The sequence below is a fragment of the Zosterops lateralis genome, assembly GCF_965231275.1.
Source record: "Zosterops lateralis genome assembly, chromosome: Z".
NCBI lineage: Eukaryota > Metazoa > Chordata > Aves > Passeriformes > Zosteropidae > Zosterops > Zosterops lateralis.
The window spans coordinates 8,785,895-8,803,953 of NC_139800.1; the positions used below are offsets into that span (position 1 = coordinate 8,785,895).

Below are 18,059 nucleotides of genomic sequence, written 5' to 3' on the forward strand. Positions count from 1 at the left end.
GGTAGAAGCTTTCTCTCTGTCTGGCACCTCCAATGCCAGCCAACTCCAAGACAGACCTGCTGCTCACCAAGGCTGGGCCAATGAAATGCAACACCTCTGTGGTAACAGATTTAAGAAGGAAAAAAAGGAATTGTTGCACAGGTGTAATTGCAGTCAGAGAAGAGCAGAATGACAATATGTGAGAGGAACAGCCCTGCAGACCCCAAGGCTGGTGAAGGAGGGACAGGAGGTGCTCCAGGCACCAGAGCTGATGAGATTCCCATGCAGCCCCTGGTGCAGACCATGGTGAGGCAGCTGTGCCCCTGCAGCCCGTGGAGGTCCCTGGGGATGCAGAGATCCACCTGCAGCCCCTGGAGGAGACTCAGGCCAGGGCAGGTGGGTGCCTGACAGGAGGCTGTGAACCCATAGGAGGCTGTGAACCCATGGGAGGCCCGTGCCAGAGCAGGGTCCTGGTGGGACTTGTGATCCTGGGGGACCCACACTGGAACAGGCTGTGCCTCAGCAACAGCACCAACAGTGTGGAAAGAGACCCACACTGGAGCAGTTCATGCAGAAATGTTGCTTATGGGATGGACTCACATTGGAGAAGTTCATGGAGATCTGTCTCCCATGGGGGAGACCCCAGGCTGGAGGAGGGGAAGCACTCCTCTCCCTGAGCAGCAGCAGAAATAATGTAATGAACTGACCATAACCTCCACTCCCTGTCTCTCTGTGCCACTGAGAGGAAAAAGGAAGAGCCTGGGAATAATGGAGAGCTGTGGGAAGGTGTTCCTAATATTTATTTTACTTCTCATTATCCTGGTTCTTTTAGTAATAAATCCAATCAATATTCCCAATTCAAGTCTGTTTGGCCTGTGACAGTATTTGGTGAGTGATCTCTCCCCGTCCTTATCTCAACACATGAACCCTTCATTGCATTTTCTTGCTTCTGTCCAGCTGCAGAGGGGAGTGACAGAGAAACTTTGGTTTGACAGAGAAACTGGATATGGTTATGCTGACACAGTGCTGTTCTCTAGTATACTTTAATAAAGCCTCAGCAAGATCATAGAAAGCACATTAACATCTCAGTGATCAGCTGAAACAAAATGCAACTGAGGTGATTGTGCTGTGGTAATTTTTCAGATTTGGAGTAAAGTGACTAATAACATTCAATGTCAAACATCCTAGCAAGCCTAAGTAAGGTCAAGTTCCAAGAGCCACTTTCTGCTCTGGCTGAAGTGAACAGCAGTTTAGCCATTAACTTTAACAGAGGCAAGTCTTCTACCCACACAACACTTTCAGGTTAATATAAAGCACCGAGGACACAAAAGAATGCACCAAAAATCATTTTCTTTAGCTGTTTTTCTCTCTGTCACTGAAATACTTAAATAATTAAATACTTGACAGGAAACTAGTTTTCTATTTTCTTGACTTTTCTTACATAATGGGTTTGCTTACTCTCTAGCATAAGACTTCTCCTGCATCCAAACCTAAAACAAGAGTCTTTTCCAACAGAGCAGATATTCTATTAAGTACAGACTTCTGGTACGGCTCTTTGAGTCAGAATACCAGAGCACTTCACTGCACTTTCCCAGCAGTTACAGTTTCAGCTATTCACATACCTCACCTACTATCACCAAAAGCTACACAGTGCTATCAAGTCGAAACCAAGTAACTGCCCTCTTGTGCAAGGGCACAGGGTTTTACTCAAAAGACGTTGTCACCAATAATCTACAGATCATCTCATAGTATTATTTTCAAAAGTAAGCAGTAAGTGAACAGTTTGCTTCTTAAGACATTTTGTGATTTTCTTATCCCAACACTTTCTCAACAAGTTACTAATACAGAGTAAGAAATTAGATGCAAATAAAGAATACAAGCTTCAAAACCAAACAGCTCAAAACCACTGAAGAATCAAAGCCAAGGTATAAAAATCTCAGCAAAGCACAATTAAATTCAGTATCTGAGTACATATTATTACAACTAAGTAACAATTGACACAATAATAGATAGTCTTTATTTCCATAATCAAAATAGTAGTTTAACAATCCTATACATCCATTCTTTTTTCCTACCTTCTCATCCACAGGACTTGTCACAGAGTTCCATAAGCACGACAGGTTTCTTTTATAACATTCACAAAACAAGCATGTTTCTTCCTTGATTTTTAACAATAAAAATCTTTAATACAAAACAAAAACCTGAACTTAAGAACTTCTCATCCCTTTGGAAATCCCTCACAATAGCCTCTCTAAAAGACAAGCATAAAAATGGTAACTGGCACAACTCACAGGTTTAATTTCTTTATATGTATTTTAAGGCAGATCTACTGCCTTATTTAACCTCCATTCTAACTACACTGGAAAGAAAACTAGTCTATTCTAAAACTGTCAAAAATACATACTACAATCTAAGCACAATAGAGAAAAACTTCATAAAAAACTTCATGTACTTACAAACTTCCTCTTCTTGGAAGGCTCAACTCTTTCTGCAACAGAAAAAAGTTACAGTGTATTAGCAATAAAATATTTTAATTGGAGGTGGTCTTTTTGAGAGCAATCCTCTCACCCCATCAGTAGCAGAGAAATGAAAGTCATATACTGGGACAGTAAAAGATGTTACAGATTTTACATGTACCACCTTCCTTTCTTATTTGAAACATTAACATTAGAATTTTGAAAAGTCTATACCTTTTTGTAGCAGCAGTATTACAACATTTCAAGCAAGGAACAGACTTTAAGGAAAAGCCTTACAGTCAGCAATGATGCAATAATTGCATTAATTGCAATCAATATTTCCAAGAGTCACTGACAAAGATAAACTAAGTTCTTTCTAACACTTATAATTTGCAAAAATTGTTAATAACAGGATCACAAGCTGAACAGGAGACTATTGCCACCAAGCCTTCTACACTGCATTCCTAAAACCAAAAAAAGATTAAGTACATAAGTTTGGTCCACAATAAATAATTACAATTTATTACAATCTTCTGCAAAGTACTAGCATAACAACAGAAACAACACTGTCAAACTTTTCTACAGCTTTTGCTGAGAACAGTTAAATAGTCAAACTACAGTTTAACAGTTAAACAACTTTTTATGGCACTGACAAGACAGCCTGCTAGTCAAATGGAAACTGCAAAGCATTTTACTGTTGTTGTAGAAGAAAGCCACAAGATCCATAAAGTTTTGCCCATCGACAAAATATATATACCACAAGTATATACTGTTATCCATTGTATAAATGACAGAATAGCTGAGTTTGGAAGGCATCCCTGGACATCTTCTGGCCCAACCTACTCACACCAGAGGCAACTGGATTATTCCAGTTGGGTTTTGAACATCATTTTGAACATTTTGCAAAGATGGACACCCACAACCTCTCCAGGCAATCTGTTCCACTGTTCAATTACCGTAATTTCTTTTTATTTCTCACATGAACCTGAATGCTACTTCAGTTAAGCATTATCTTTGCAATCATGCCCAGCAGGGAGAATCAACTGCATTCAAATAAAAGGACAACTTGTCTGACCTAGAGGGTACAACAGTCAAGATACATTTGAAGGGCATCATGCTTGCTGAAAGACAAGGTTGCATACACTAATGGTTTAGCTTATATGGCTGGATGCATTTAGTAATTTAATTGCATTCTTTAATGTTTATTTACAATGACCTCACAAAAAGCTGTTTTTAAGTATGTAACAGAGACTCGGTTTCCATTCTAGAAGTTGCCAAAGGGAGTAACTGAAAAATTTTCTTCCAAAAGTAAATAAACTATATAGATGCCTTCTGTGTATGTGCACATGCATTTATTCATACAGCAAAGAAAGTTATAGGTATTGACCAGAAAACACATGTGAGAATACAATCAAATGGACAAAAATAGTTCACCCAGGCACCTTAGATAAAAGGCCATAAGGGAATGAATAATTATGTATTCTTTAGAGAGTTTTAAATGGTGTGCAGTAAATAAAGCCTGGGCTGCTAACTGAATGATAAGGACTAAAATATCAAGTAGCAGCTCAATTCCTGAGCACCGCCCATCCTGTTCACTGAATGAGGAAGGAAAAAATAGTGTGAAACAATGCAATTAGACATCGTAATGCAAAGGCATAGGAGAGCAGAATTAGGGGCCTTGGTAACTAATTCTTGTACTTCCTAGGAAGTTCCAGCAACTGTTCCGAATTTGCATTTTAAAACAACATCTTTTTAGCATAACATGTGCTTACGTACAAAAGAACAGTTACACCTGCATACAATATTGCATTATGAAGCTGAGTAATTCCCCTCAATTTAAAATGTCACATTCATCATGAACAAAATGTTACTGCAAGTTAGAACCCACGTACTTCCCTTTGTGTTTTTTTTTTTTCTTCAATATTACAATGTCATTGTGTTCTATTTCTATCATGTAACTTTACTAGTAATGGTAGGCACTGTCATACTGTAACAGACAATGCTTGTGGGAAACCCGCCAAACAGTGGGAACAGGAATCATACATGAGTCTGAGTTGCAACATGTACTTTAATTTTTTTTTTTTTAATTCAATCAGAATTTTGGTTGTAGTTTATCATTATAAAATGATAAACAGCAGTGCAAACAAGAGACTCTGGCCTCAGTAGACACCTGAAGTCACATTAGTCTCTTGGCACATTTTCCTGCGTGCCATGCTCAAGCACTACTTTGGACTATCAAATGAAGTTCCAAAAGAATAATGGCTCACTGATAAAGATGTTAAAAATTGCCAAGACCACCCCATATAAAGGAAAAAATAAAGCAAAACCTTCAGTACACAATTCATACAGGACGATTTACAAAACATTGCATTTCCAAGACTGGATTTTAAACAACATACACATAAACGAAAAAAGTACTGAAATAAAACAAATATCCTTCCTGGATAATGTTTCTAGCCTCATTTTTCCATTTTTCCTGTCTATTACAACCATGCAGTTAAAACGAAAGGTCACTTCTCTCATGCTTCTTCAGCTGAAGTACCTCCAAGAAAATAAAAAGTAATCTAAAACATAGTAAACTGAAGTTTATTTTTCTCTCTCAGATCAGACTAAATTATTACAGCTCCTACATGATTTTTTTGGAGTTACTTAGGATCCACCCACCCCAAACACTCTTCCACAGTCTGAAGGAATTAACAGATTATTGTCTGTGTCATTACAGACTTTCTCCCTCCTGAGAAGGCTCACCAATATGATGGTAGCTTTGCAATTGTACAGCACAGCTCCACAAGTGACTCTACACAAAACAGGGGGGAAAAGCACAAATGTGCTCTACATGGGGCTTATAGCTTAGAGAAATCATTTATCTCCTAGCTACACAAAACACTATTTGTTCTAAAAAGCAAAAGACAACACTTTTACCCTGCCTCTTCCAGCTGTTTTTGTCACAGCTGCTTAGAAAAGGACGAATGATATCAAACCAAAAGTCACTCAGTTCTTTAGGCTCACCACACTCCAGCTCAGATCTGTCAAACTCCAAATCACCTGCATCAACTTCACTTTTCTGGCAGTTCAGTATTTCCTTTCTGAAAGCCTCAGCAGAAGACCCAGAAGACCTGTCTGCCCTAGTTCCACTGCTCAGCATCCAGTGCATGCAGACTGCTGAAGGTAAAACTTAGCAGGGTCAGGACCTCTGGATCACATACTTAGGAGCAAGCACCTGGGGCATTGAAAAGAGAAAAAGATGCCTTCACTATGACTCTGCATGTTCTCAGCCACCAGCTCTGCCCCGGAGAATCCCACTGTGCTCTTTTGCCCTTGTCCTACATGGAATCCTCCTCTGGCCAGGTCAAGTTGGGCTGGTTTTAGGGCTATTTCATTCCACTGGAAAAAACCAAAGCAGATTTAATGGACCAGAGACTCTCACCCTTGAGGCCCTGTGTGTCTCAAAAACTATTTTCACAAAATATAATAAACCTTGCCTCAAGTTTAACAGATCTGTGCAAAATTGCTGTGATGTAGCATTAAGAACCAGGTATATTGAATATAATTGCAGTTTCATTAATCAGTTCAAAGTCTCAACTCTGTGCATTTTACTATCAGTAACATGTTTTGACAAGAACAATGCTTTTTGATTATTTCAGTAATTATCATTCTTCCTCTGGTCCTACACACCTCTAAGACGCTTCAGTATGCACAAGTTCAGTATCTTCACCACAGTGCAGATATTCAGCCTTACAAACAGATCACATTGAACAAATAAAACACAAAGTTAACTTTATTCTGGGCCAAAGCCTACTACCCACACCCTACTAACTAGACATATGTTACAAATATCAAAAACAAAACTGTGTAAATAGATTTGAACAAAAGAGGTGACTTAGAAAACATTAACTTCTTCACATTCCTTGTAAAGATTACCAGCAAGTTACAAAAAATTTAAAATACTGAATTTCATCCTCTATATGCAAGGAAGAAAAAAGCTCATTAACTTATTACTTGTTACTGGTTCAATTTTAAACAACCAATAAAAAGCTGCAATGTTCATAAACTACGAAAGACACAGCTAATATTGTTAATACAAGGTTGATTTTACAATCACAGTAAATCTGCTTCATCTTCCAACAACTGCAATATTCAAATATTCAATAAGTCTTTCAGAGTTTCGAGTTGCTCATAAAAGTAGTCTGGAAAAGTGCACCTTTTCAAAACAAATTTCAGTTAGACATTCTTCAGCTGGTGAGGTGTTAAGTATAATAAGATTAATATGAGGAGAGGGGGTTTTTTTTTAAGCACTGTTGCTCTACCCATCCATCATAAACTGTAAACATCTGACAGCTTTCTGGTAACCTGTGTTAGATCTTAACAGCTTAAAATTGTAGCATTATCACTGCATTAATAACAGTAGGAAGGAAAAAAATCAACAATGGCACAAAATTCACCTTCTTATCATCATCAATGACAGCAAGACTTACTGCTTTGAGGAAAGAATTTGAAGGATTTCTTCGTAAGTAATTACTATGTTTTTGCTGAAGATAAGCTGGGGGGATGACAGCAGATCTTACATTTGGATGTGGCAATAAGGAAAGAAAGCAGTGCAAATAACAAAGTAAAGGATTGTTTCAATCACTCAGAGAAAGGTATTATACTGTGCAAGAGGTTTTTACAAGCTAATCTTGACCTCTTTATAAGATTAATATATCAAGTCATTGCACTAATCCATTCTAAATACCTTCTAAGCAAGTCAGTGGCAGGTTATGCTTTTTATTTTATTGCTTCCAACTTTACCAGCATTTGGCTCTTTTGAATCACAGAGCAGCAACCTCTGTGTGGAGACAGATCAAGCACAACAAATGACAAGTGTTAGTGTCTCACACCAAATGTGCATCTTCCACTATAAGTTTGTTTCTCTTGCAAAGCTGTCTTTTGTTTCTATGACAACTTACAATATTCCCTGTTTCCAAGAATAGTAAGCCTTTGCCTCAGAAATGGTAATCTGTGAACATCAGGATGGAATTTTAGGAGTTGCTGTTGACCCTAAAAATTGTAGCTGAACACAGGATTAACCAATTTTCAAAAAGATGCTGAATATACATTAAGGTTTGTCTTTGTCAGTCAACATATCTTCACTTGGATCTGATTTGTCTAAAAACAGGTGTAACCACAAAACTGTTCTTCCTTTCAGATGACCCAAGTGAGTTTGTGTTTGGAACATTTACCTCTCCACAGTCTGAGTTCTGGTCTTGTCCAAGATGCAATTCTGTATGAACTTTTCTCAGGAAAACTGTACCAATACCTTCTTCACTGGTAACATAAATCAAGATCACTATCTTTCCTTTTCCACACTTGCTGGCAAGGAACCAGTCATTATCAATTCCTTACAGAAAAGTCCGAAGTTCTGCCTTTCAGCTGGAGGTTTATAGATTCTTTCCACTCATTCAGACACAGCCAACAGTTTTACCAGGGTTTTTACTTGCTTATTGTGTACTCTCACCAATTAAATCACAAATTATCTCTCCACAAGCATTTCCATCAACAGAAATTGCCACTTCTGCACTGTAAACCTCTGGAAGGTAGTTACCACTACTGAAGAAAGATGCCATTCACAGTTCCCCTGCCACAAGACAGTGATCCTGACAGCAGTCTACTTGAGACAAAACACAATGTTCCTTAATTCTTAATTCTGCACATTCTTAATTGTGCATTTCAAAACTTAAAGATGTTATTTTGCATGATAACTTATTCCCCTCACATCCCCAAACTTCAAGCTGCAAATTAGCAATATCATCACAGATTGTAATGGGAATATACTGTAGAAGTGAAAAGGCACTTAAGTTCCAACTTGGCCAGAAAAAGCCACATTTATTTAATTCAATATTGTGTGCTCTATGCAATTCATTTTTATCTCCTTAGTTAACTTTCCCTGCTTTTGTTACAGGTACTGCTGACTGTATCCTTCAAAGGAGAAACTTATCTTTGTGCCAGTTCTGTGTTCTGAGACTTGATGTAAAAGGAATATTCAGGTGCTCGGCATTATCAATCTAAATACAAATTGCTGGATCAAAAAATGCCAAACTGGCTGTATATAAAAACCATATAATACAGAGAAAGCAATCACTTTATCACATACGAGAGCAATTTAAATAACCTATTTCCCTACAGATGAACCAGATACAACATGAAGATTATAACAGACTAGACTCAACTAAGTAAGCAGCAGTTAAATGTGTTTTGCTTTTTATGTAATATTCTAGAAATTCTCACATAGCATTAAAAACACTGATCCATATGGAATACGAAACATTTAAAAAAGATTCCATGAGTTAACAGTAAGTATTTTCCTAGGAAATGCACTATAGTCTGAAGACAACTATGGCATTGGTAATAACATTTTGGTAAGCAAAAGGTTTACCTTGTTAAACATTGTTAAGTGATAAAATACAATAACACTCCCATCTAAATTTTGAAATAAATTAACAGAAAACAAAGAAAAACTGTTACATCAGGGGTTTTTGTGGGTTTTTTTACACAAGACAACTACAACAGTTTCTTCAGAGAAAGTAGCAGGAACCTGGAAAGAGTCAGTCACTCAAAGTAGTTTTGAGTATCATCTTTAAATGTTGGAAAGAGAAAAAATAACCAAACTGACATGACCAGTGGAAAAAAAAATAAAGTTAGTAAAAAAATAAGTAAATCAAATGTGCTACAAACATACCATTTATGGAAATAAATTTCATCAACACAGAAAATGAGGTATGCCTATTTTACCCCAATGGAGAACATAATGCTTCAGGGACATACCAAATCATCACCAAAAAAAAAAAAAAAAATTTTAAACACAACTACCAAACTGTATCAGTAATCTACTGACCACAGGAGAAGCAGGAATGCAGTTAAGAATTATTCAAACTATGCTTAACAACATTATTTCTGCTGGATGTCATGTTCTCCATGAAAAGCAGAAAAGCAGCAGTGGCCACTGTCTTATGACGATAACGCAGCACATCTTATTTGATAGTAGCTACTGTAATTAGTAAAAGGTGAAAATGCCCTTTCAATGAGAAGCACAAGCCCTTCTGAAAAGAGAGCAATTTAACTGTTGTCAGCATTAACTCTGTAAATCTCTCCATGCACTTTCTAGTGGCCTCTAGTGATCTTTACTTATTTCAAATAACACAGAGTAAAGCATACTAGCAAAATATTACCTAAGTGATTGTTGCCCACTTAACGCTAAGTGTTGCCCACCTCACTTAGATGTTGCAGCCCTAGCTCAATTAAAAAATAAAAAAAAACCCAAAACGTTTCTTTAAGAAAAAAAAGTGTGAAAACTCGGAATGAACTCTCCACCTCCAAGGTCACAAAATCATCTAACACAGTGTTAGAAAATCTACGCTTCATTCTGACCTGCTGTCCTACAGTTTATTTCATCCCCTGGCAAAGTACATCACCATGTGACTAATGGAGAAAATGCATGGACTGCAAAGTGCTTGAAACACCAACACTCAACAGATTCCAGCTGCCAAGTCCACATGAATATTCCCAACATGAGAGTTTAAAAGTGTTATCATATATTAAGGGAAAAGGAGATAAAAAAGAAAAAGACAGAAAATGCCAGCTACTGGCACAAGTGTTCACCTGAACCAATATAAACAATTATAAAGTCAACCAGAACTAGAAAACCCCAAATCCATGGTTTAACTAAAGCCATTGATTTCTGTAAGTTCTGTTTGAATCTACAGGTTCTTTCATCAGACAGAAAGCAATGCTTTTTATATGGGCATACTTACAAAGGATTTTGCCTCCTATTAAAAAGCAAAAGAAAAAAAAACACTACCACAGCACACAGTGGCCAGCATCAACACTTCTTGACAACACAGTTGCTGAAGACCATTATGCCCACAAGAATCTAGATGCCTTCCTCTCCCCAGATGCAAATCATGTTTTGTATTATACAGTTTAGAAGCTGCTGCTGACTTTTGTTGAAATCAGTAACTAGAAGATAAAATGATTAAGTTTGCCTTCAGCAAGAGAACCTTGCCTACACCCAGGCTTTGACTGCAACAGGTTTTGTTAGTTATTCTGCACAGGACAGAAGGGGCAAAAAAAGTCAAAATACATTTGTTCTTTCTTCCAGAACTGCTTAGCACTAGCAAAATACAGGCCTTTCTCTACCTTTACATGTTCACAATAATCAGCTGGAGGAGATCAAGCCAGAAGGGGAAAGTTCACTGGGACTAAGTTAAAGTTTGGTGAAAGCACTGCTGTGCCCACAATGCCACTCTCAGACCAGGAGAGCTGAGCTCTGCAGCTGCTCTTCACTCATAAGAGAAAATAATTGGGGAAAAACAGAAACAAAGGGCACAAAACCCCCACTTTTTCACCCAGAAAAAGCACATGGGACAGCAATGACAAAACATTACATTTTAACTTTCAAAAGATATTTCTCTTGCACAAAAAGGATATTTTTTATTTGTTCTATTTATGATACCAGATCTTCTGCCCCTTATGCAATTAAAACTCTCAAAATTAGAGATTTTGCTTAATGTTGACATCTCAATCAGTTTTTATTGATCAGTTCAGCTGATCCCACACAACTTATTAGTAATACGTTGATGGGAAAGGAAGTTTCAAGTCCTCAAGCAAGGGTTACACTGGAAAAAGTGAGACTGTCTGGAGACCAACTAGGTAAATATTAATCCCATTTCTGAAAACAACTTAGTTCAAAATGCACACTTAATTTTTTCACTTCAAAACTCTAGTCACACATTTTTCCTAACATTTGACTTTCCAGCTTGTTCAATTTCAGCTGAAGCTTAATTTCTTACAGGGCTTTAAATACCCTGAAAAATTTGAAGATCCCCTAAACCAGATTAATCCAAACATAGCTGTTCATGGGCCTTTTCTCCATATCCTGCCTTGTCCTTCCTGTTTTCCACACTTGTTTGCTGCTGAACTGCAGAAGGCTATTGTCACTATTCCTCTTTCTATACGGTAGGCAAGAGGACATCACCAGCATGAACTGTTTCACGAATAGTCAACTACCAGTCAACACACACTCCAAATCAAGAAAAATTGATTTCAACCTCTCCAAAGATAATACAGCAAAAATCCCATGATCCATATTGATATTACAGTGCTCACCCTGCTGATGTTATCCAGGTTCTCTAATTAGCTGCAATCTCAATTTTGGGTATCCACCACAGTAACGCAGGAAAAAATGCAATTTGGGAATTTTCAATGCTCTTTTTAAACGTTTCTTTCCCTATCAGAAAGGGAACATAACACAAACCTTATCAGTCTGCTGTTTTCATTTTTATCTGAAAGCACCAAAATGTGTGCAAGAACACACACATCTACTGTTATCAATCTCAGGTCTAAAATCTCTGATGTAGAGAGGAAGCTGATGTCTAGCAGCAACTACCTTGGGGCACAACCCCAGCTTCCTTATACTGACAACTTCATTGGAGTAATCACTGATAAAACAATACATATTACTAGACCAGTGCTGTACCACTGTGTGTAGGAATTTCTGGAGTCTTGACATAAAGCACCTAGACACAGTTTTCAGCTAAAAACCACAGCGGATAGACAATCCTTCTTCCATAAAAAAAGCAAACACGTAACTGTGATAAATCCTTTAAATCCTTTTCCACAATTTATATCGTTACCTGGTCCCTCTGTATGTGCCAGCAATAAAGTCAGGTATATTTTATAGTTTTTATTTGGACTACTAACACTCTAGATCAAATGAGATTAGAGCCCAGATAGTCTTTTTGGTTTATTGCCATTTTATGGACAGTTTCATTCCCCTCCTTGTCCAATATGGCAAAATGATTCAAGTGAAACTACAGTAAATCACATCAGCAACTGTATTAAGTTTTGCAAGTATTACATTTCTTAAATTTCCTTTTACCTTTGACTGATAATCCTATTTACACCATCTTAATAAGGTCTAACAGGATCAGTGAAGGTTACTTGAATTTGTATCTCTGGCTAATATGTTTATCTGCAAGTTTCTGTCATGAAATATCTGCTAATTAATGGGAAGAACTTTCCAAAGGCACAGACTTCTTGTGCAACTAGTCAAAAAGACCTTCACAAAATAGAAAGAGAATAGAAGATACACCTTCAGATTTGTATCTAGTCAACATGAAACAAATGTAAAAGAAAGCCAACAGTAGTTTTTTCTCTACACTTCCTTGATGGTTTTAAACCAGAAGGAGACAAGCCAGTCCTAAAGTAAGTCTGCAAGAGGCAATAGTATAAACACTTACTCCCACTTCATGTACTGATTTATATTATTAAACTGGAAGGCTAATGTATCAGCTTTCACCTTTCCTGCAGTCATGCCACCAAGGTATGTGAGTCAGGGAAAGCATCAGTGTATCTTCCATGCTAATTTCATTAGTGAAGATGACAGAATCACAGAGCAGTTAGGGTTGGATGATCTCTTGCGATCATCTGGTCCAATCTTCCTGTCAAGGCAGGGTCACCTAGAGCAAGATGCACACAGGAACATGTCTGGCTGAGTTTTTAATGTCCTCAGAGAGGGAAATTCCAGGACCTTCCTGGGGAGCCTGTTCCACTGTTCTGCCATTCTCAACACAAGTAAGTCCTGCCTCATGGTAATGCTGCTTGTCATGTCACTGGGCACCACTGAAAAGAGTCTGGCACCATCCTCTTGGCACCCACCTTTGAGATATTTATATATGTTGACAAGATCCCCTCTCTGGAGTCTTTTCTCCTCCAGACTAAACAGGCTCAGCTCTCTCAGTCTCTCCTTGTAAGAGAGATGCTCCAGACCCCTCATCATCTTTGTGGCCCTTCACTGGACTGTCTCCAGGAGCTCCCTGTCTCTCTGAGGAGCCCAGAACTGGACACAGCACTCCAGGTGTGGCCTCACCAGGGCCCAGCAGAGCAGAAGGATCAGCTCCCCTGATCTGCTGGCCACGCTCTTCCCAGTGCAGCCCAGGATCTCACTGGGGCTCCTGGCCACAAGGGCACCCTGCTGGCTCATTGTCACCTTGAGACCCACCAGGACTCCCAGGTCCTTCTCTGCAGAGCTGCTCCTCAGTGGGGCAGCCCCAGCCTGGGCTGGTCCTGGGGCTTGTTCCTCCCCAGGGGCAGGGCCCTGCACTGGCCCTTGTTGAACCTCATGAGGGTTCTCTCTGCCCAACTCTCCAGCCCACCAAGGTCCAGCTGAAAGGCAGCAGAGCCTTCAGGTGTATCAGCCACTGCCCCAGTTTGTATCATCAGCAAACCTGCTGAGGTACCTTGGATCCCTTCATCCAGTCCAGTGATAAACAAGCTGAGTGAGACTGGCCCCAGTATTGATCCCTGGGGAACACCACTGACTCCAGGCCTCCAACTGGATTCTCCTGCCCTGATCCTGACCCTCTGAGCTCTGCCATTCAGCCAGTCCTTGGTCCACCCCACTGTCTGTTCATCTAAACCACGTTTCTTGTGCTTACCTACAATAAGTAGGTAAAATCAGTCAATGAGTAGTGATGTACCTCAGTGTCCAGGAAGGTTACTAGATGACCTTGAATGTGATCATATGCCACATACAGGACATCCAAGGGATCAGGCTCAGCCAGCACATATCTAGGAAAGGCAGCTCCTGCATGACCAACCTGATTCCCTCTTATGATCAGGGGACCTGCCTGGGGAGTGACAGAAAGTCCATGGATGTAGTCTTCCTTCAGCAAAGCCTTCAGAGCCTACTGTCTCCTGAAGCATTCTGCTGGAGGAGCTGTCAGTCCACACCTTGGACAAGTGCACTCCTCACTGGGTTAAAAACTAGCTGGGCCCAGAGAGTGGTGATGATCTTGGCTTACCCCTGGAACAGGCCCCACAGCCTCAAAGGAAGGACCCTGAACAAAGGACCACCTGGGCTTTTACAGCCTGTGCAATCTGGGGCCTTTCTGCTGAGTCATCAGCTCCTGCTGTTTTCTCTGTCACCTGGCTGGTGCACAGAGCCTCATGCACTTTGTAGTGCAAGGGGTCGGTGCCAGTTCACAGCCTCCTGGCCTCAGGCTCCTGTGAACTCCAGCTCAATCAGCAGCTGCACAAAGAGACAAAAGAGTGAAAGGCAGTTCAGGGTGGGGGGATTATGACCCTCGACTCATGGATCAAGAAACCCACTGACTCAAAAGAAGAGCAAGACTGAGCATGCAGACTAATCAGCATGAGAAGTACCATTCAACCAATAGAATGTAAAATACTAATTAATACGAGAACTAGGTAACGTGTACCCAATATGCCTCTGTTTGCTGAAGTGGATATACAGTGCAAAGTTTCAAGAATGGGTGTTAGCTTTGCAGATTTACCACACAGCACTCATCTAAGCACAAACATGAAAGAAACAAATACCTCTTGGCTTGATGTGTGAGATTGGTTGACTGCACACCAGCTGACAACAATTTTAGGGACAAAGGTGCCACAACCTATTGGAAGACAGTCACCAGTGAGGCTCCTGAAGGCTCAGTACTGGCCCCAATGCTGTTTAAATCTTTAATGATGATGTGGATGAGAGGACCAAGTGTACCCTCAGGCAGTTTACAGGTGACACCAGTCTGGGTGGGAGTGCTGACCTGCTGGAGGGCAGGAAGGCTCTGCAGAGGGATCTGGGCAGGCTGGATCATGGGCTGAGGCCAGTGGTGGGAGGTTCAGCAAGGCCCAGGGCTGGGTCCTGCTCTTGGGTCACAACAGCCCCAGGCAGGGCCACAGGCTGGGACAGAGTGGCTGGAAAGGACCTGGGGGTGCTGGTGACAGTGACTGAACATGAGGCAGGGTGTGCCCAGGGGGCCAAGAAGGCCAAGGGCATCCTGGCCTGGATCAGCAATGGTGTGGGCAGCAGGAGCAGGGCAGGGATTGTCCCCCTGTGCTGGGCACTGCTGAGGCTGCATCTTGAATCCTCTGCTGTTCTGAGCCCCTCGATTCAAGAAAGACACTGAAGTACTGGAGTGTATCCAGCAACAAAGCTGATGAAGGGTCTAGAGAGTGGGTCCTATTAGGAGCAACTGAGAGAGCTGGGATTGTTTATCCTGGAGAACAGGAAGCTCAGGGGTGAGTTTATCACTCTCCACAACTGCCTGACAGGTGGGTGTAGCCAAGAGGGGGGGTCAGCCTCTTCTCCCAGGCAACAAGTGACAGGATGAGAGGAAATGGCCTAAAGATGCAGCAGAGGAGGCTTAAGTTGGATATCAGAAAGAAATGGGTTGTTAAGTTAAATGGGCTGCTCAGGGCGGTGGTGGAATCACCACCCTTGCACGTGTTCAAGAACTGTCTGGACACAGCACTGGCTGTGATGACCCATCAAAGTTTTGCACTAACAGCCTTCAAGGTCCTTTCTAAACTACATGATCCTGTGAATAACATAGTTCTCTGTGGTAAAAAAAACCCCCACCTGTCCTTTTGAAGACATGAACCTTATCTTAGTATGGCTGAAATACTTCCCAACACTGGTGTGACCCAACACTTAATCTGCCCCAGTTCTAGGCAGAGATTTCAAAATCTAGCTCACAATTTGGTCCCATTCCACCCCTTTTTTGTGTGTGTACTATGCATTCCACACCTAAATGAGGTTGCATGCTGACTAATTTAACCATATTTTAAGACTGTCTACACTTCTGTAATATTTTTTGCATACATACTAGCATTTATTCTACCCAAACTATTTATAATACTATTTCTGCCACAGCTACTTCTATTTTTAATCAACTGGGAAGCATGCAAGCAACACTGAGATGGAGATCACACATCTGAAGTAACAGCTGAAAATATCTAATTATAACTTGGTATTGCCTTGTTTAGAACTGGAGTTTTAGTTAGGAGAAAAGGGAGTAGTGTGGATTTTTTCTTCCCCAGTCTGGTGTAAAGTGTTACAAAACCTATCTAATGCAATGAATATTACACTCCTGACAGACTTACTTCGTCAGGAGAATAATTTCATAAGGAAGACACTCTTAACTTACCAGGGAGGAGCCATCCATAATACTTGACTGTAACATATCTTCTGTTTCTATTTATACATCTGCCAGGCTCTCTAACCTTTGGTAAACATAACTTTCTAGAAATCAATTGGCCACCAAATCAACCTTCTGTCAGCTGTTGCCAGAGAGCAGTGCTAGGGAATAGTGCCTCATTCTCTGCACTCCCCTGCCTACTATATGATTTCTTTTTTATATGAGCAGATCCAGTGATGAATACATTACATTAATATCCTACCCTAACAATAAGACTCTGTGATTTGTGTTGATTTTACGGTAAAAAGCAGTAAAATTTTGGGTGTAGGCTTAAAACATACTTCAGGTGGAGCCTAGAAAGATATAAAATAGCATCTGAACCATCTAGCCATATATTATCAATAGCCATACATAAATCATTATTTTTAATGAGACCTCTCAACTATTTAAGACTTAAAGTCTAGGTATAACAAGCAGAGCATGGTTCTCAACACCAAACTATTTCTTTACAATTACAAATCATGACCCACTAAGAGAAAACCACAGTAGAAAAAATTTATCAGCTCAAAAAGTACAATAAATTTCTGGTTTAAATACAGAAATTACTTCATAAGCAAGCATCAGATTTTAGAAAAAAAACTCCTGCAGAAATTGTTCAGTATGAAGTGAGGGAAGACTACTTTGCTCTGTAATTAATTGATAGCGTACAGACCAGAATGCGTGGAAAAGTAAACAAACTATCTGTGCTGAAATGTCTTCTCTCTTCACAATCAGTCTGGAGTTTATTTAATTCATTCTTCTACAGCATTTTTTTCCAAGCTAACAAAATTCTAGGTAACCTTCCTAATTGTTACAGACAGATGTTCCTAATTTATACCTGCAGCCTAATCTGAATATAGCTGTATTTATGCACTGAAACACAAAAAGAGTTTGAAAACTGTCTGAATGCTTTCCCTTGTAACTCCTTCTCAATTCCATGCTCCCATATCAAATTGGGTTTTATTTGACTGTTAACTTCCACAGCTTTATAAACACATGTTTTATTTCGTCTTTCAGAACATTAATACTAGAGCACTTTCTTCCACTTTGGCTACCTGTGTCCACATTTGTTATCCACTACAAAGCTCCAGCAAACAAATTAACCAGCAACCCTTTATATTAAGCTTCTGTTTCAATGTATGACCAGCTAATGTAAATAAATTAATGCAATGTAATACAGCAAAAGCTATTTAGAGATTACATCTGTATTGCTTCCACATAAATCTGAGAACCCTGCTCTGTAGGTCAAGCAGACAAATCAGAATCCCCAATGTCTCAGCACCTTCTATACCTCACGTTTTTTTAATGGAGTGACTATATCAGTAGGTAGACAAGGGCAGGGTTACAGGTATCATTTATCTGCACTTCTCTACAGTCTTTGACACACTCCCCTATAACATCCATCTCTCCAAAATGGAGACAGATGGGTGCAGTGGGTGGACTGTTATGTGAATAAGGAATTGGATGGGACAGTCACATGCAGAGGGCAGTGATCAGTGGCTCAGAATCCCAATGGACAGTGACAAGCAATGTCCCTCAGGTGTCCTTAAGCATTATTTAATATCATTCTTAATGACAACAGACAAAGGAATCAAGTGAACCCTCAGCAAATTTGCAG

At 39.9% G+C, this 18,059-nt stretch overlaps 1 protein-coding gene across 4 annotated transcripts in view; it reads right to left on the reverse strand.

Moving 5' to 3' along the window:
- Nucleotides 1–18,059, reverse strand: part of MAST4 (microtubule associated serine/threonine kinase family member 4) — a gene marked incomplete at its 5' end in the record, with an annotated part of 273,094 nt that overhangs the window by 144,133 nt on the left and 110,902 nt on the right. For 2 of the 4 annotated variants that reach the window (XM_083883208.1, XM_083883210.1), the window contains one exon: nt 2,436–2,467. In XM_083883208.1, coding sequence (XP_083739334.1) covers nt 2,436–2,467 — 32 coding nt within the window. Of the gene's footprint in view, nt 1–2,435; nt 2,468–2,952; nt 2,970–3,282; nt 3,347–18,059 lie in introns of those variants that run through there. The other 2 variants (XM_083883212.1, XM_083883211.1) reach the window with 2 other exon arrangements.